The sequence below is a fragment of the Pezoporus flaviventris genome, unplaced genomic scaffold, assembly GCF_033815535.1.
Source record: "Pezoporus flaviventris isolate CSIRO_AGI_PZ_B2104156 unplaced genomic scaffold, CSIRO_AGI_Pfla_v1 ptg000066l, whole genome shotgun sequence".
Taxonomy (NCBI): domain Eukaryota; kingdom Metazoa; phylum Chordata; class Aves; order Psittaciformes; family Psittacidae; genus Pezoporus; species Pezoporus flaviventris.
Window position 1 is genome coordinate 22,686,796 of NW_026892614.1, and position 20,351 is coordinate 22,707,146.

Sequence of the window (20,351 nt, forward strand, 5' to 3'; positions counted from 1 at the left end):
TGGGGGACAGAGGGAGGAAACAAGCACCTGAAGTGTGGCTCTAGCATGTAGGTAAGCATGGAAAGTGTTTTTGTGCTTATTTCTGTGCTTGCTTCTGAGCCATTCAGCTGCTGAAGGGACCTCCTATAGGACGAAAGGCAAAGAGAACTGGGACTGCTCATCCTGGAGAAGAGAAGGCTCAGGAAGATCTTATTAATCTGTATAAACACAATGAATACAAATAAAAGGATACAAAGAGTACAAAGCCAGGCTTTTCCCACTGCTGCCCAGTGGCAGGACCAGAGGTAGTGAGCACAAACTGAAATACAGGAAGCTCCAGCTGAACATCAAGAAACACTCTTGCTGTGAGGGTGACCAAGCGCTGACACAGATTGCACAGGGAGGTTGCTGTGTCACCATCCTTGCAAATATTCAACCTCTACCTGGATGTGGTCCAGGGCAACTAACTGGCTCTAGATGGAGGACTGGACCAGATGACCTCCAGAGGTCTTCTTCATCCTCAGCCAATCTGTGATTCTGTAATTCTGAATCCCACTGCTGTGTTCTTGGAAAGCTGTAGAAAAATGTTTTCTTTTCTAAGCATTTTGATTCTGTTTTCACTGTCTCTTAACAACAGTTTAATGAGAATGGAGGCAATTGTAATTTAAAACAGAGATGGCAAAGAACAAGTTTTCTGTTGTACCTGGAGGCACAAGGGGGAAGAAATATTTGAGCTTTTCCTGGGCCAACATGTAACGTTTCTAGAATTAAAGCCTGAAAAATCTATCCTTAAATAATACGGCTAAAAGGTAGAGTAAAGCATATGGCATCATGAGCATGATGGTAAAAAAAAACTCTCAAAAAAGTATTCCCAACCCTCTCTATGACATTGTGTGTTTAGTACATCAGTATTTGCATAATAAATATATAGTGGCATATAACCAGTAATAGGAATTCCATTTATTTGATAATAGCTTTATGTCTTTTTTTCTTTTAAATGTAAAGTAACTCGTCAGGTGGAAAGTATCCTGCAATAAAGTGTAATCTTACAGTAATACACTGTGTTGTGTGGAAACAGATGGAGTTTTCACTGAAAATGAGGCAAAGCTGCTTAAGCACTAAAACTAGGAACATCTGCTTTTGGATTTCTGTGAGATCTGGGTGTTAATTGAAGTATTTCCAAAGATACTGCAAATGGAACAGAAGATTTTCTTGCAAATACGCAATAAAAAAAAATCCAAGGACACAGGCAGAGCAGAGGTAGAGCCTTACCACATCTTTAAAATTTTCCTGTGTTTTATCACTTACATTGTCAGTGGTGGACACTTACAGTATCAGTGAAACCACTGTTGCACATTTCCAGCAATATTGAATAATGTAACTTATTGAATAATGCTGTTACGTCCAATATAGAAATTATATTGTTAAACTAAAAGAGCTAGCTACAAGTGTAGACTTCTAAATGTTAGTTACAATCAAATCCTTAATTTCCTGTTTTAGAAAATACTTTTACCAGAAATAATAGACTAGACATAAACATTTCATGTGTTGTTTAGTGCCTGTAGTAGTTAAGGTATAAACATAAATTCATTATGAAATTATGCCTTTTATCGCTTTATAGTGGGCATCAGTGTGCAATCTGTCACTAAAGATTTTCTTAATTGTTAAAAGTCTCTTTGCTTTAAAGGTCCTTGGAGGAATTTCAGATGGGAAAATGAGGACAGTAGTGGTTTTATCAACCAGGAACTATTGGAATTCTCTGGCAAATTTACTTCTAAAAATATTTGTAATCCTATTTATCTAGAAATGCTTTACCTTTTAATTTATTTGTAAGTGTACAGCTTAGTTAGTTTCTTCCACTTTTTGCCAGTAGTGGTACCTGCAGGATGAGAAAAGCTTCATTGTTTCTTCCAGAGCTCTCAGGGGGAAGAATTTTTATCCCAAGGGATGAAGGAAATAGGAAGGACTGAGGTTGCTGCAGCAAGTCTTGATAGTCTGGGCTGAGATTTGAAATAATAGTTTCTATCTTTTAGTAAAGAGGCTGATACATTAGTAGGAAAGGGGAAAAAAAAGGCAGATTGACTTTCTACCATACTGTCATCAACAAACCAGTATTTTTCTGTGACTCAGGTTGTTTTTATGGAGAGAGTTTTGAATGAAAACTAAATATTCTTTGCCACGTGATGTTTGTAAGCCCCTCTATCTTGTGTTCTTGATACATTTTTATGGCTAGTCACATTTAAAGTAATGCTAAAGGTTTCTTTTTAAAAAAAGGTTTATTTAAAGAAAGTCTTGTATGCAAGAGGATGTGCTCAGTATGTCTTTGAAAGAAAGCAGATTCCAGATTAGCATATGCAATGAAATGGTCATCCACCCAACCAGTGAGTGCTGTGATTGGAAACCTTGTCCTCTAGTACTGGGTTATGTCATGGTTCGTGTTTCACTTAGCTGGTGAAGGCTACAAAAGTGGGATACTTGAGAATTAGAATTGAATAATGGTCCCAGTTTAGGATATCCTCAAAGAATGGCAAACAATCAAGTTGGCAGAAGCTGATTATTTGCTGCTAGATGGAGGACAGCCGAGGTCCACACATAGAGTTGAAATCTGGCAGTAGTTCTGTGTCCATCCGTGGGAATTTGAAGTCTTGCAGACTGTTTGAAAGTTCAGGACATTAGCTTTGATTCCATTGCCAGATTCTATCTTAAAAATATTGTAATCAACTGAAAGTGCAGGAAGGAATTTAGCTTGGTTAGGCAGAAAGTAATTAATCTCTTGGTAATTTTTTTGCTTGCTTTTCTGGTGATGTGAGCAGTTCAAAGCCAAAGGAGACAACTGTTTGCAGCTTGTGTGTCATGTACTGAACTTTACTGCCATGGGAGCTTACAGCTGCTAAACACTTATGTGGACATAAGGGGCAACTAGGTTGAGCTCACAGATGAAAAATCCATGAAGGAGTATTAAATCCAAAGACCCCAGGTGGTATAGGTCAGGAACTGTAGATACGACAGTATCCCCAGCCTACAGCCACCTCCCCTCCGGCAGTCTACCATGTGTGCTTGCACTACGCTTGTTCTCTTACCTCAGCTGCCACTCAGACCCTGCTGGAAATAGTTTCTAAGCTCACTGGACTTCTGGCCTGAGCCCTGTGCATTAAACTCGTCCTGTGTGGCCATTGTCATTTTAGCTGTGTTTTAGAAGTGTATGAGTTGATCTTCAAGTGCCTTGTTTCCTCTGGTGCCCTCATGGGAGAGTAGCAAGGCCTAGTTTGCTTGGCAGTACCTGCTGATAAAAGGCGTTACATGCACAAGCATCAGGTTTAGCTAATGTGTTTATGTGACTGTTGGCCAAGGAACGTATGCACTTCTTAGTAAAGTGGATGTGCTGAATATACTGGGAGGGAGAAGAAGAAAAACAAAACCAGAAACATCCATTCCGGTAGGACACACTTGAGCATCCAGCAGGCACATCTCTAGTTTGACATGTAAGCATTACATAATATTTGGAATCTGATTAAACAAGAGAACTCTGTGAAATTGTAGCAATTAACAAACACTGCATGTGATTCTCAATGTTATATTAGGTGTTAGCTAATACTAAGGTTTGGTTAATAAAATGTGAGAGAGGATTGAAAAACTGATTACAGTAACCCCATTGTTGGAGTATTTGCTGTTGTTTTGTGCTCTGTTGTCGACCACCTAAGCTGAGAGAAATCTCCTGGCTCCTATTTGTTTTCTTTTCCAGTGATATTGAGATTTCCCGAGCACAGAGTCCAAAAGCTGTTGATGTACTTGCCAAGGAGATAGGATTGCTTACAGATGAAATTGAGATCTATGGCCAAACCAAAGCCAAAGTACGTTTGTCCCTGCTGGAAAGGTTAAAGGATCAACCAGATGGAAAATATGTTCTAGTTGCTGGGTAAGAATGTACAGTTATGTCATTAATATCCACTCTTTCCATTCATATTAATACAAACATGCAGCTTACATCTTTTGAATACACTGCACAACTAAGAACCCTGAATGTTTTTGGCTGTATGTTGCTCTCTTCTGAAAGTGAGCAGTTTTGAAAATCTTTGAAGTAACACAACTTTTCTTCCAAACTGTTATTACTGAAGTAAAGTATATTTTATATAAGGTAGTTTGTTCTAAGCATCTTAAATGTTATCTATTGGTGTGTGGAGGTTTTCTTACTGTTTTATCAGTATTTTAAATGTTTAACTCAAGTATATAAGTCTGTGTGTATTGTCGCTGTTTATAAACACACTTTAACAGAAGCTGCATGCTAATCTGTTGATATTAACAACAAATACTTTTTTTATTGAAGAACAGAGAACAAAGTTAAAAGGGCTTTTTTTTTCCTCTGAAATGTAGACATGTCTCCAGGCAAGCTTATCCTGGTCTCTGTTCCCATGATTATGGTAAATGCTATGCTCAGCAGGGATTATCCTCTTCTCTTCTGAAGAGATATATATTTTTTTCTGCATTCAGTGACACAACATTTTTTCATTCACCTTGTTTGCTAAGTAGAAGCTTCTAATTGTGCACAAACATGAAGGTTTTCATTAGTATTTAAATTGCATATGTTCTTTATATTCTGAATTTATACGGTTGTTTCCTTGTAAGTAAAAACAATGAGGTTTAAAATACAACTTTATGCTGATGCAGAAGGCTGTTCTTAACTGCCTTGATTTACTAATACCTCAGCTGGGGTAGTGTTTCAAAAACCGTTTGCTTTACTACCTCCCTATAGGGACAACCTGGATTTCTGGCAGTATCTGAGGTGAAGCTGTTGTAGACTGAGGGACATGGTGTTACAAAGCTGAGGCAGACAAGTTATGAAGCTGTCTTCAAAGCTATGTAATAGAAGTGTGCATACAAAGATGTTCCTGGAGGACATTGGAGCAGTTGTTTTAAGAGAAAGAAACAATAGCTGGTTGAGCTTGGTTTCCTTCAGTAGAGTTTTATTTTGTGTTTTGCTGTTCTGGAGAAAGAAAAGCAGATTCAGCATTTGGCTGAGTTTGAAAGAAGTTGCTACGGTGTGCTTTCCGGCTTATGTTGTCAACGGCATCAATTGGCCACCATGCTGCAGGCTGTGCCAGCCCTCTAGCAGAATCATACAGTCATAGAATAGTTAGGGTTGGAAATGTCCTTAAGATCATTTAGTTCCAACCCCCCTGCCATGGGCAGGGACACCTCACACTAAGCCATGTCACCCAAGGCTCTGTCCAGCCTGGCCTTGAGCACCGCCAGGGATGGAGCATTCACAACTTCCCTGGGCAACCCATTTCAGTGCTTCACCACTCTTACAGTAAAGAACTTCTTCCTTACATCCTGTCTAAACTTCCCCTGCTTAAGTTTAAACCCGTTACCCCTTGTCCTATCACTACAGTCCCCAGTGAAAAGTCCCTCCCCAGCATCCTTATAGGCCCCCTTCAGATACTGGAAGACTGCTGTGAGGTCTCCACGGAGCCTTCTCTTCTCCAGGCTGAACAGCCCCAACTTTCTCAGCCTGTCTTCATACAGGAGGTGCTCCTCGTGGCCCTCCTCTGGACACAGCTCAGCTTATTCGAAAATGTTTGGAGGTGGAAGATAGCATGATGCAAAGCCCCATTCAGCTGGATTTTAGTTGTATCATATTGCATGCACTATTTCTTTCTCTCCCAGTCTTTCCAAGGAAAGCATCAAGCAATTGTCCAAATGCTGTTTTGTTAGCACAGGCAGAAGTTTATATACATGTGGAAGAAATGGGGAAGTTTTAACTAGCAGGATGAAAAGCTGTCAACAAATAGAAAACTGTATGTTAAGTTTATATGACATGTATGGAGAGTGAACTGTGTTACACAAATGTTTGGGTTTGGTACCTACACTACTTGATTATGCAGTATGTTGCTATTTGTAACAGAAGTCATTGCATCTGGTGGGGTGCGTAAGAAGCCCATCTGCTGTACAAGCAGTGCCTGGGTGAAGTGGTTACAATGGTGGGAACATTCTCTTCTGAGAGAGTTCAAAGTTCGAGTTTGAATTATTGCCCATATAAAGTACATGTAGAACTTGCATTTATGTGTTCTCAGCTGTTCTCATTTGCTGAAATGACTGTAGCAGATAATGATTTCAAGAAAAGTGGGGAGCTACATCTGGTGGGGAAATGTTTATTATGATGAAAACTGAGTATCACTCCAGTGTGGAAACTGGGGAGTGAAATAGTATCCTCAGTTGCCTTCCTCATCCTCTCCCTGACAAGACAAGGTCAACCAAAACTTCTGGTCTACCACTTGGAGGATTATGGTGTTTGTTCACAATAACCAAAGGTACTTAGAAATTCTTTTAGAATGATGAGGTATAAAGCTTCAGAATAAGTTTCCAGTGCTTCAGAGGAAACATTTAAGATACATGGTTGTACTTCAGGGTATTTGGTCTGATGGAAATATATATATATATTATGTATGATGTGTACTTTTTGTAAGTGAAGGTAGTGAAAAATGTGTGTGTATTCAATAAGCTGCAAAATCTCTAACCTCTGCCCATGATGCAGCCAGTAACATTTGTGCCTGTAATTCCACAATTGGATTTTAATGTTTCATGATGTCTAGGAATGATAAATACTTCCTTCAAATGTGCTTCTAGTTTATTCCTGATGTGCCCAGACTTGTTCTGAATAGCAAGATGCACCCACATGTACCTTTTTATCTGTAAGGATAGGTGTACTGAAAATAGGATGAAGACTTAATTTCTCCATGACTTCAATTTTCCTCTGTGTGGAGAGCATTCTTTCACTTTTTTCATTCTTAGTTGGGGTTTTGTGTGTGTGACCTGTTACAGGGCTCCTGTCACCTTGGGGTATTGTGGTTTTAGCCCAGCCGGTAACTAAGAGCCACAAGTTATCATGCAGTAATTAGCTCTTGGGCATCCACTGACTGTATTCAGGCTCTTAGTGTACTAAAAAAGGATTATGTTGCAGGATATATTAACTTAAACTGCCTTCCCATTCACTGCAAGCTGAGAGCATGCAAAGGAATGAAGCTTGCACATGACCTAGTAGCTAAGTTCAGTAGCTAAGTTTAGAATAACTTAATCATGCATTCAAGTATGTGGATGGCATATTTGTAAGCACAATAGTAAACTGCCTCTAAAACGTATTAGACCCTGTGTGTTCCAGCAGTTTGTTTTTAAATGCTTCAGTGCTGTGGGTTTTACCAGATAATTCTGACTTGTTCACTTCAAAAATGCAAGCAGAAGTATAACAGAATGTGGAAAAAATATGGAATATACTGCTGCTTTTACTAAGAAACATGTTGGATTTTGAATGCTGGAAATGTAAAATCATTACTTTTCACCTAACATTAATAGGTTGTTTTGTGATGAACTACCCCGTTGGTTAGATAAAAATTGAAGGTAATGAATACTAACTTAATGCTTGAGCAAGTTGTATGATGGTAAATATTTTAGGGACAGAAATTTCAGATTTGGTATTGCATTTACTTCTCATGGGTATGGATTGGTTTGGATTTCTTTTCACTGTATTTCTTGGGCCACAAGGTGCTTATAAGAAAAATGGTAGACATCAAGAAAAAAAAAAAGAAAAGGAAAAATAGAGGGAAGAATAGGAGTGGAAAATACCACTGTGTTGGTGCACTGAAAAATGTGACAGTCCAAAGCAAAGTCATGGCTGAGACAGTTTGTCGTGTATTCCATATGTCATTGCACAGCTCCTGACTAGGATTGCCTTGGATGAGTTTGTCGGCTTTTAAGAGTTTGTAGCTGTGGATTCCTTAGTCTGTTCTGGCTTTGTTCAGTCATTTTAGCTTCACAGTGACCACTGTGCTTTCATACCAGGAAGCTCAAGTCCCATTTTGAGGATGCCACTGCAATGTTGTCATAATCTCACCTCCACGAATTAGGAATTGCAACACTTCTGTGCTCAGAAACGCATTTCTGACAGCTGTAATTTTGTATGGGAGATGTGTGTAGGTGAGGCTTTCATTTATGGGAGCTCAATTGCCCATGCCCCCCATTGCTCGGCTTTGCAGGCTTCCAGGTGGATCACAGGAATGGTGAACTCATTAAAATCTTGAATATTGCTGATACTGATGAGTTGAAGATAGAAAATTTGAAAAAAGAGAATTGTCACGTATCCAGCAAAGTTCTTGCTGGAGTCACAGCGGCTGGGGTAGCTGTGAGGAGGTTACAGCTGGTGCAGTGTATCATCTCACTGTTTATTTTCTCTTTGTGAGACCTCATGTAGCTTTCCCACAGAAACAGCTCTGCTGCAAGCTAATGTGATGTATAACAAACAAACAAAAAGTCTGCATATTCTTATCTTTGTTTTGATATACATAAAAAGAGAAGGCTTTCCAATGTTATGGAAAACTTAACTTTGCCAAGAAGCTGGTGACTCCTTGGTAGGTGGCAAAGTTTTAAGGAGGAAAGTGATTGTGAGGTTTCTGTGCTTAGATTGAAAACATATTAAGGAAAATTGAAGAATAATGCAAATGGAGGTAAAAGCACTATATTTTAAGGGAGGGGTGATTTTCCCCTAGATTTGCATAAGATGAAAACACAGCATTACACAATAGAGCTAAAGTTAGCCATTAGCAGTTGTAATTTTATACTCAAGCAGGCAAGTGACCTAAGTTGTAGTACTGTAGGCTCAGTAATGTAGCCAGCAAAAACATCTCAATGTCCATAAAATCATTTAAGTGGATTATTTTATTTATAAAAACTGATCAAAGTAGACCAGGTACAAAAAGGAAGTATTTAAAATAAGTTTTCTAAGGAAATTATTGGAATAGAAATTTTTTAATTTTAGACTTCTTTTTTTTTTTTCCCTAACTAATATTTAAAGCTGGGGTTCTGGTTAACTATTGAAACTCTTAAATAACTGTTTAGCTCATAAGATTTATCCTGTAGTCTCCAGGCTGTTACTCAGCCTGTGAGAATCAAAGGTCCTGCCAAGGCGTCTTATGTGAGATGAGAAGTCGAGGATAGGTAAATGACTTGTCCAGACCAATCTGCCTTCACTGAAAAGTGTGATTGTCAGATCCCTCACATTTTGTTCATGCTTTTAGGTGAAAAGAGACTGAAAAGTCAGGTTCCTAATTTTTACTTCTCAGCTATTATTGTCTATTCCTACCTGCTGCTGTGGATGAGCAGCACTCAAATGCTGTAGGCCATTTATGGAAGTCTGGTTGCTAGTTTTCTTCCTCCATCTTTAGACATTTTGAGCCTTTAGATGTCCATCTGAATAACTCTAGTTGCAGGAAAGTTAAGGATGGCAGGTTTTAACAGAACGAACAGATTAAAACCAACTGATGTGAGGAACACGTTGAAAATACATGCTGTTAAGGCCAAACAAGTTTGATGAAGTCAAGGTCCTGTCTGCAAACACGTTTGTTTGCTGCTGCAAGCCCTTGTGTGTTGCATGAGTACACTAGTGAAAATAAGCTTGCTGTAGTTATTACCCCCACTTTGGTGGAGGCTGGTTCTGCCAGAGCGCCACATTCTCACTATGTGGATCTCTGTGATTTGGTTGGTGCAGAATGTCAGTATATTGGAAATTCAGCAGAGGCAAAATCTGTTCCTCCTAGTGTTTCTCTTTTGTTCTTTGGAAAAGGGTCTTTGTCATAGAAAATTCCCAGTGCTTTCTGACTTATTTTACATTGTCATTTTAGAATGTGCCAGCCTAGTTACCAGAGCATTTTAGTAATGTGCTTCTTGATTGTGTGTATTTTCTGTGACAAGTAGATACTGTTCTTCATGTTACCACCATCATGTCTTCTGTTTATGCATTTGTCAATTCCAATTTCCTTGCTTTTACTAAATGGTAAGCTGCATCTTTGATTTTTTGTTTGTTTCATAAGACTTACAGAGTCCCTGTGCTGCTCTGAATGCCAGCTTAGCCTTCTGCCATGTGTTGGGCGACGCTTGAGTAAATAAGGTAGTGATGGCGTCTCTTAAAACTCTAGGATGTGAACTTTGTGTGTCTGATGTTCAAAATCAGAGGTAACCACCAACAGGAAGAACTGCAAATACAAGTTGTTCTGTTAGCAGCGTAGCCACTGTGAGCACTGAGCTCCGGGGGTTTGTGGCAAGCCCTTTAGTGGTAACTTCCAGCAAACTGTTACAGGTTTACTTTTTGGTGGGTTTATTTTTGTTTGTTTTGTTAATGTTGTGTTTTAAATAGCTTAAAGTTATTATCTTGTTATGTCTCTGAGTGCAGTAACACCTCAAGATTACTCCAATATTCTTTAAATCTGGCTTTCATGCACAGGAATAAGAGGATCAAGTAAATGAGATTAAGGCAATAGGCAAAAGTGAATGAGACAGTAGCAGAACAAAGGGCAGGGAGAAGCCATGCTAATTATTTCAATGGGCTTGGGGCAATCAGTGTTTAAGACAGTAGTCAGGAGGGTGAAACTGGTTGTGCATATGGGTTAATCTGGCCTTGGTGCACTGAAAGAAGCATCTTTGTGCAAAAGTAAGGATCCCAGGACAAAATGGAGATTGCAGAAGTAGTGGTGGGAAAACAGAAGCTGTCATTGTAGCAGTAGTAAAAGCAGGAGGGCTCACTGTCATGACAATGTAGAGATTAAAAGGTCTCAATTCTTCTAGGAGCTGCAAATATGAAGCATTTTGTGCCCCTGCAGTAGATCAGAAGGAAATACGAAGGCATAGTATGGTTAAAAAGATGACAGGGACCAAAACTGCTTTTGAGAGTAGATAAAATGGATCCTTCTCAGGATATGCTCTAAATGTCCCACCTTTTGTTGGCTCTACATAGATATTTTGCTAAAAATCTGTGAATTCCCTTTTAAGTTAAGAGACTGCTGTTCTAGGAAGCTGGGATGCCAAAATAGTCTGGGTAGTAAGTTACTGAAAATATTTAAGAATTGAATTGTGGGCAAACTTGATGTTATAAACTTAGGAAAAAATGACTGAAAACAAATGCCCAAATTAAGTAACCCATATGCTACATGGTCATATGAAAATAGTTCAAAGCTGCCAGTAGACAAAATACTATTTAGAAAGAGTTTCAGTTTAGGGAGTCTCTTACAGATGTATTAAATTCCATTGATTTCACTGAAATTTGAGTTAAAATATCACTTTTTGGAATAGAAAAATTGTTTCCTAGAACAGCACAGAATCATAGAATCACAGAATGGTTAGGGTTGGAAAGGACCTTAAGATAATCTAGTTCTATGCCCCCTACCATGGGCAGGGACACCTCCCACTAGAAGATGTTAATTTGGCTTGTCTCCTGTTGCCCAAATTTTTCCAGACAAAGGCTTCTTTTTTCCTAGCAAAAAGCCCCGGATCCAATGATGAAGTAAAAGATAGATTTGTGACAAGTTAATGTTTTTCATGTGTTTACATTTCATGGGACAAAGAAGGGCTTTTGTAAATTTGTGAACTGACTGAACTAAGCTGCATCTTACAATTCTACTGATGTTTTAATGCATTTGAGTTGTGCTCTGAGGATAGCAATAACTTGGAAAAAATTACTGGTTGGGTAAGGAAGTGTTTCTAGTTAGAGCTAGATGTTTTAGCTCAAGTTTTGAAGAGGTCATAGAATAAGGGTTCCTCTTTGACTAGGATGTGTGTGCATGCTTGTATTTCCTTGGGAATGAACATTAGTTCTTAATGTCAACTTCACTAAGGTACTTCTCTGCAAGTAGTGAAGACAGAAAAGATATGAAAGGTTACGCTTTGCCAAAAAGTGGGACTTGTGTGAGAGCGCTGTGAGTGGGAGAAGGACTGGGGCTTTCTTCTTTTGCCAGTCAGAAGGAGAAATGCTGTGCCTCAATTGAACCATTTGAATGCATTTTGGAGACATGAGGTGTGTTCCTACTTTAAGGAAGAAAAGGAAAAAGAGAGAAAAACTCCAAAACTCCCTCACTTTTAACATGGACCTTGAAAGTAGGGAAGACATCACTTAAACTGAGGCGTCTCTCATTCACTGAAGGCTGATGAAGTTTTCTACCTAAAAATTCAGCTGTCATTGTCCCTTCATTAAAGGTACAAGAATAGTCTTTGAGAGGAGGTTAGAGTCTCTGATTCAAGGTTGGATATACTTCTAATATTCTGGCCTGGTTCAGTCATGCTCTAGGTGTGGGAGTTGTAGCATGAGGCTTTTGAGCATTTGTATGGGAGGTTGGACTATGACTGTAATTGTCTCTCATCACCATTAAATCTGCAACAATATCATGAAACGTAAGTGTAAAACAAATCATATTCAGTTGAATACAGCAACTTTTGTGTCCTGTTTTAAACAAAAAGCAGTTGATCTGTCATTATTGAGGACTGTGATGACATGGAAGCTGGAGAAGGGAGAGTTGAGCTCTACAAACAGAAGTGTTGGTTATTTAATTTAAAATATTCTGTTATTTCATTCAAATTTTGAGCAGTGGGAATAAAATATCTCGTGCATTACTACAGAAAAGTATTAATACATGCTCGGAGTATCTTGATGGATGGCTTGTTAATGAAACTGGTGAGACTTATGCTGTAATAAAAATGTCTAAATTCAATATATTCTTTTTAGAACTTTTGCCAAAATAATCTTCTCTTTTTCTGCTATCATAGTAAATTGCTTAAATCGAAGACACATGTATATTAGCATTCCAACTTGAGCTAGGGGCTAACACTGTGGCAGTATTTTTGTGGAGATAAAGTAATCTTATTGAAATTTGCTGTACAAATATTCTTCGTTGAAATCAAAAGCTTTAAGTTCTGATATCCTTAGCCAGGCTGACATCAGCAAAGAATTTGATTAATCTTTTTTCTTGTTTTGCTAGAATAACCCCTACACCCCTAGGAGAGGGGAAAAGCACAGTCACAATTGGTCTCGTTCAGGCGCTTACTGCACACCTTAACATTAATTCCTTTGCTTGTCTGAGACAACCTTCTCAAGGACCTACTTTTGGAGTTAAAGGTACATAATATTTGAAGACTTGAAGACTCTATGACCTCTGTAAGATTAAAAGCAAATACTTCTTTCTTTTGCTCCTTTTTTTTTTAATTTTCATTTCAATTCTTTAGTTACTTCACTCAGTGAATTGTCTGAATGGTAGCATATTGGATTTTTTGAAAGTTTATAACTAGTAGATAAATGTTTCTTGCACACGTCTTCCCATGCAAGGTTCATATCTATGTTCATGCATTTAATGTGTATTGATAAGGCAGATGAGGCCCAAACATAGTGAAAGGCATGGGGCTGTGTTAGCCAAGAGGTGTTTTGTGCAAGTACACTCAAAAAGAGTTGCCCTTCCAGCAACTCCTCTACTCAGAGACTGTCTAAAAATGTCTCTAAATGTTATTGTTTAATTATTCCTTGAGAAGGAGTCCTAAATCCACTCGTATTGATTAAAAATATCCAATCTAAGTAAGTTGGCAGGTAAGCGTATGGTTCAGCTCATCTGCATCATAAATTTGGCTAGGTCTGAACCTCTTCTTTCTGTTTTTCTGAGTTATCACCCTTAATCACAGCTTCTCTGCCTAGAAGGTCTTTAAAAGCATGAGGGCCAGGTAAGAGCCAGCCAAAGTTCAAGCCTGTCTTCAGTGCTTATAGGAAGTAATGTAATCTTCTTTTTGCCATTTCTCAGCTGAGTTTGATGCCTAACTGGGCAAGCACTCCCCATCTGCTCTACTTTGCTTTGCTGAAGTTTAAGTTAACAAGTTTGATTTCAGCTGGAAGGCTCCTGGTGCTTGGTGCTTCTCAGCCAAGATTGGTGAATGTGAGTGCTTTAATCCCTCCACTCAACTTGTGCATAGGCTACAGCGAACTTCTTTGCCTGTACCCTGAGAGGCAGCGGGAAAGGAGCACTCAGGCAAGGGTGTGAAGGTTTTGTTCAGAAGCAGTGCTTGCTTGTGACTGCTGTGTCTTTCCACCCAACAGCTGCATGTGCATGACCATGTCCTAAATCTGGGCAGGAGCAGAGGGTAGCCATTACATAGCCGAAGTCTGGGCCAGCCGTCATGTGTAGGCTTTCATTTCAGATCAAGGATTCCCCTTTTACTTCCTGCTGGAAAAAGCCAGAAAGGTTTAAGGAAATCTTGTTCATTTGGGTGCATCATTAATCCCCTAATGAAATGCTGAGAAATGTGTCGTCAACACTGTATGTTTGGCTTTGTGTGTTAAAGGGTGGTTGTTTTTCTCTAATACTGATTGGAGTCAGATGTGACTATATGCTTTCCTGCACAGGTGGAGCAGCCGGTGGTGGATATGCCCAAGTGATCCCCATGGAGGAGGTGAGACAGTGGTGGGGGGCAGTGAGTCCCTGTCCCTCAGGCTGAGGTTGCTGCTGCAGCACTTGATCAGTGGTGATGGTCTGTCAGAACAGGCAGCCAGGGGCATTGGGACAGCCTCAGCCCAGACACTGGGTGCCTCCGTGGGGATGGGCTGAGGCCAGGCGGGGACATGAGCAACTGATGTGTCTGGCTTGGTGAGGCCTATGGCTGCAGCAGGGCTGCAGCAGCTGGAGACCAGCCCTGCTGCAGCATGGCTGGGGCAGAGGCTGATGGCACTGGGACTGATGTGGGGTACGAGGCTGTGGGGGAGCCCCAGGGGTTCAGGCAGCAGCAGTCAGGGGTGCTGGTGCTCTGGAGCTCTGGCATTGTCAAAGTGAGAGAATTATTTTCTTACCTGTAAATTAATCTGCAGCTGTCCTCTACTCACAAGTAAATGGGTTTCTGTAGAAGATGGCATCATCCCTAGCTCTTTCAAAATACTTTCACTGTGAAAATAATGATGCTCTGAAGCATGCACCCTTATCTAACACAACATTCACAGTGTAAAGCTACATGGTCCATGTTTTTATGGACAGGCTGGGTCAAGGACAGAGATGAAGCATAGACTGTATGTAATGTCAGTTGGCTGCTGCCATCTAAGCTGGGTGCCTTCTTTAACCTCCCTCCTTTGTCTGCAGCAGGCTTAGCCATATGCCCGGGGCTCAGGATGCTGTAGTTGACAATAGGGTTTTGTGTTTTTCCAGAGCATAAAATGCAAGTAAATCTCTGAGCAGTGGGACATGTAAGGGTAGCATGGCTAAGCTTACACGTACATTCAGTGCTTGTTTGGAAATGCATGATGGTTTCACCCCAAAAGAGCCATATTTAGAGCTCAACAAAACCACTTGGATAGCCTAAGCTGGTGAAGTACTGCCTTGAAAGTGCACAGCTGGTCCAAACAGAGCCCTAATGTAGCACTTGGTTAGAGTTTTGATTCCGTGTTGCATGTGAGTGTGAGCACAACGGCTTGTGCCAGCTGCTGTTGATGCCCCTCTGCAGTCAGTGCTGCAGTGCAGCTGAAATTGACCTCCCACCTCCTTCTGTCAGAGATATATAAAAAATAAAGTACCTACTCATCAAGTCCTAATCTAATCTAAACTGCTGATTTCAGATTTGTCCACAAAACTTTGCTGGGCAAATTTATATCAGCAAAGTTCATGCCTGATAAGGCACAGGCTGTTTTCCCATGGCAGAAAGCTGACATACACCCCGAAACCCAGCATGCACAGTGTGCTCTGGGGACTTCAGCAGAAATCTGCACCCCTGCTCCAGCTCAATTAGTGAATACTGACAGTATTTAATTGATTTAGTATTAATGATGTGGAACTGTAGCCCTAGGCTTTTCATTCTTGGATCATTTAGCAAGGAATAAAGATGCAGCCTCAAGAAGATAGCAATGATTGATGCTGCTAATCTGCCTGAAATTAATAAATTTAGTTAAATGGTTTCTTACAAAAGGATTTTGTTGTTTTCACCTCCTAGTTCAATCTTCATTTGACTGGCGATATTCATGCTATAACTGCTGCAAATAATTTGCTGGCTGCTGCTATTGATGCTAGGATCCTGCATGAGAATACTCAGTCTGATAAGGTGAGAGTTATTTGCTGATACCTTATGACATTTTTTGCTTTCCTATTTTTCAGTAAACTGCATTTCAAAGCAAAATAAATTGATTATCTTTTTATATTTTCACTGTATGAACAGAAATGATTGCTGAAGCCATTCTATGTTCTCCTGGGAAATTTTGCTTATAGAATATGTTCTTCTGGCAAATAGCTATCATTAGGTAGTCTTCGAGATAAGGATCTTATGCCCAGAACATTATCAACTGTTTCAGACTGTACTAAATAATCTAATAAAATATGTTGATATACCTAATAAAAGATATATATAATCTTACTCTTTTTAATAATTTGTGTACTCCTTCTAAAGTTAAAAATTAATTTCTGATGTATAGTTGGTTGTAATATACCTTAAGAAAAAGCATTTGTGGGGAAAATAAAGTAGATCCCCTTCCTTCTAAATATGTTGTGATCATAACAAAAATATAACTTGGGTCTTTAAAGGGAAAAATGAAAGTAAAGGAAGGAGCTTCTCTTTCTTGGCTCAGTGTTAAAACTCAGCAAAACTGAGTTAAAACAACCCTTTACTTGGTATAATGCAAATGTGCATTTAGGTCAGTTTGCAAATGATAGCCGCAGTTTGAATAATTTTGGACCTTGGTTAAAGTTTTAAAGGGTTCTCAATTTCAAAAATAATACGTATTTGTTTGGTGAAGCATAGAAACACTATCATTTCTATAATTGGATTTAGACTGTTAAATCATAGGCATTGCTCAAAAGCCTACCGCCTTCTCGGAACTGTTTTTTAAATCGCTAAACAGAAGTCCACAGCTTATGTGGAGGGGAAATTTTAATTAAATTACTCTGAATGAAATGAAGACATTAGCTTTTATTTAACTACTTCCTGGTTGTAACTTTTTCTTTCATTAACTTCTCATGTGTTTTTTCTAGGCTTTATATAATAGACTGGTTCCAGCAGTTAATGGCGTGAGAGGATTTTCTGCTATTCAGCTTGCCCGTCTGAGAGTAAGTTGTTAGTGTAGCCTCTCCTCAATGATAGTATCTCTTCATAAAACATACTCTTTTATGCAACTTGTTTAAAATTGATGTACAGGACTGAGTTTATATAGACCTCCCTCATGAATTTTTTGAGTGCAGACTTTTTTTCTGAAAGCATCATCCTTGAAGTAATAGGATCTGAGTTAGTTATTTTCATAACTGACATTTTTGCCATTTGTTTCTCTCTTGAAATAAACCAATAATGTTTTTAAATGCTGTGTCTTTCCTTATGAGATATTAAAGTTACAGTATTTAAAATACTTTTCCTATTATGGTAAAGTCACATTCGACAACTCACATTCTTTGGTTTTGCAATATTTTCTGGGTTTGAAAGTGTATTATGGCATATACTTCTGGGGTTTTATTGATGTCAATTTGGCAATCTTCCTTTGAGGGGTAGAAGTAAATTTGTGTGCGTAGTATACTTTTGCATCCCATCTTGCTTCCTAAATGCTTCCAGCAGAGCTTTCTGTGCAATTCATGTATGAATAATATATCTGGATTTGAGGCTGCTGTTCTAATAAATACTTAGAGGGCAACACGGTGCACTTGCATAGGGGAAAGAAAGTATAAACCCCTTGAATTGTCCCTTAATGACAGCTTCAGTCTTCTGTGTCCAGTTCCATTTTTGCTGTTGGCTTTTGAGCCCTGACCGGTGTTGTTTCAGAGTTATCAGGAGACAATGGATAGCTGCCAAGTGTGCACTTGGAATTGGGGCTGGAAAGGAGAACAGAAGTAATACCAGATTTTGTTTTGAAGAAGGGAAAAAAAAATGTTTCTCATAACAGTTTAAGCATTTGTGCTGCTCATTTGAATGCCAGTAAACTAAATTGGGGATGATGCCTGCTTCACTCTATGGCAGAGTAGATCTCAGAATTTTCCATAACAATTTTGAAGTATTTTCAATTTGTCCTTGTTTACACTGTTTACAGGGTAACAGGTAGGGAAGGAGGGGGAGTGTTTTGGGTATATTTAGACTTCTATATTTGCTTTATTTTTACTAATAAAGAAGTGTAAGCATGTTGGTTAATTCACAGAGGAACACTTTTCTAATGCCAGAGAAAATTAAGATTTTTTTTTAATTTTATTTTATTTTTTTTAAGACTACAAGTTTCCACAGCTTTCTGATCTATCTTTGTGTAGATTCACCCAAAAACCAGGTTTGATGTTGCTGAAATAGTGAATCTGTAAAACGTGGGAGATACAGGCTTATTTGTTATAAGTGACTTAGTTCATGGATGATGGGCTCTTAAAGTACCTTTTTTTATTTCATTCAAAGGTGATTCACACAAGACCATGCATGGGTCTTTCAAAGATTTCCATGAAATAGAGCAGGCATTTAATTATCTTTTTATTGGTAACTGATAATGTTGAATTTCATCTTTGGTTTACATTAAGAAGTTCACCTGTGTAAGAAAGAGGCCTTTGAGTATTTCTCTTTTCTTGTTTCATTTATCCATCTACATTTGCCCCTATTTTAGTTACAGGTGTTTTCCTGTGTGATTTTTTTTTATTTAATAGTTTTGGTTCTGAGATGCTTCTTTCCAAAATGCTTGCTGAAAGCGGGGGTGATAGGGCAGAGCAGCTCTAGCTTTTGAAGCAAAAAAGTCACTTCAATGTATTTCTTTAACTTGTTTTTCTGTAGAAACTGGGAATATATAAGACTGATCCTGGGACTTTAGCGGAAGAGGAGGTTAGCAGATTTGCTCGCCTTGATATTGACCCATCTACCATAACGTGGCAAAGAGGTATGTAGTCAGAAAGCCTCACTTCAGCTTGGATTTAATTATAACTTATTTCCTAATTTACTTAACTTTACCTGAATCAGAGCTGTTTCTGTGCTCTGTCTGTAAGAATGACCTATTTGCAAGTGGGAAATGTGGGTGTGTAACAAATACAGGTGCTGTATGTTGTTCTAAATTTGTTCAAATACCTGCATTAACTCAAGAGACTTTGCTCATATTCTGAAAGATAGGTTATTCTGACAGTTTAAGTACATTCCTTCTCTTTCGTATTAGATAATACGTCAAAACATGAAAGTTGCTTTTCTGCGCAATTTACAAATATTATCCATTCTTTTCTTAACTGTGTCTATTACGTTTTAGATTATTTGTACTTACTCTACTTGACTTTGGGCCCTCATGCTCCCCAGCTCAGCAGTCTGGGTAGCTTAGAGACTAAATAGGCATCTGGAATTATGTGTTTTTCCTGTTTTTAAAGTGTTTCTAGCTGTTTGCTTTGATAGGAAGAAGAGGTGAAAGATGTAGTACAGTTTCAGCTATGTGTGCCAAGCAAATCAGTGTCCACTCTCACACCCTTAGACAACTCCCCTCTGTTATTTTCCAGTTCTGGTGCTGGGTTAAATTTCAATGTTTACCTCAATTTCTGTATCTCTTTTTCATTTTAAAGAAGTAAACCCTGCATAAAATTATGCACTAAATTCCATTGGATTTTATGATCTTCCTAAGTTCTCAAACACTGCAGTTGTATAGTTCAAAATCATTTTAAAATTGAATGTATTGTGATGATCGGAGAAATAAGGCAAATCTGTTGAGAAATGGGGCTTCTTGGGCATACTTTACTGTGCCCTTTGTGTGCATGTCATCTCAAACTTGGAATGTATTTCTCAAGGTAATAGTGGGTGATGTGGCATAAGATGTTTTTTATTATATACAGTGTGTCTGGAAGAGACCTGTATTAGGATGAAGGAGTAATATAAATATTTAGTGTAATATGAATCATCGTTTTTATCAGCACGGGTTTGGGAGGAGGCAGCATTACTCAACAGCTGTTAACCTCAAGTGAGTTAATTAATCTCTAACAGTGTTAGTGAACCTTCTATTCCACACAGCTCTGTGTGATGTACATGTCTTAAAAATTTCAGGAAAAAAAAAAGGGGGTTAGGTAACTTGGAAAATGTTATATTTGGGACTGTTTGTGCAATCCATATGTATGTGAAGCTTGTTATGTACCAGGGAATTTGAAGGGCAGAAGAGAAAGCTTTCAGATTGTCTGGAAATTAATTTTAGTCAGGACCTGTTTCCTTAAAAGTGTCACAAGCTTAAAGTTCATTGCCATCATATACTAACTTCAGCAGGTACAACATACTGAAAAGAAGGAAAGCTTCCCCCCACTTACCCTTCCCCTGGTATTCAGATCCTGTTTATATCTCTAGAGGATAAGGAAGTAGATACATTAAACCTAACACTTGGTTGAACCTAAAATTTCCTGAAACGTTTGCTTTGGGTAAGGAAGAGTAAGAATCTGGAAAAGGAAAAATTGCTTTAGTGGCAAAACCAGTTAATTCTTATTTTACTGCTTTTAAACACAGCTATTGGAATCCTCCTGGAGAATGAATTCTGACTATGGTAAAAAAGCCAGAGTATCCCAGTGACCAGAAAGAGTTCCAGGGTTAGTTATAATTTCATGGTAGGGAGTGTTCAGGTTGTATGATTTCACAAGGAAGGA

General features: G+C 38.8%; 1 protein-coding gene across 5 annotated transcripts in view; it reads left to right on the forward strand.

The window, feature by feature from the left end:
- MTHFD1L (methylenetetrahydrofolate dehydrogenase (NADP+ dependent) 1 like) overlaps nucleotides 1-20,351 on the forward strand; it is a 154,412-nt gene that overhangs the window by 22,109 nt on the left and 111,952 nt on the right. For 2 of the 5 annotated variants that reach the window (XM_061471579.1, XM_061471574.1), the window contains 6 exons: nucleotides 3,722-3,895; nucleotides 12,771-12,907; nucleotides 14,177-14,223; nucleotides 15,745-15,852; nucleotides 16,776-16,850; nucleotides 18,529-18,631. In XM_061471579.1, coding sequence (XP_061327563.1) covers nucleotides 3,722-3,895; nucleotides 12,771-12,907; nucleotides 14,177-14,223; nucleotides 15,745-15,852; nucleotides 16,776-16,850; nucleotides 18,529-18,631 — 644 coding nt within the window. Of the gene's footprint in view, nucleotides 1-3,721; nucleotides 3,896-12,770; nucleotides 12,908-13,624; nucleotides 13,710-14,176; nucleotides 14,224-15,744; nucleotides 15,853-16,775; nucleotides 16,851-18,528; nucleotides 18,632-19,573; nucleotides 19,685-20,351 lie in introns of those variants that run through there. The other 3 variants (XM_061471575.1, XM_061471576.1, XM_061471577.1) reach the window with 3 other exon arrangements.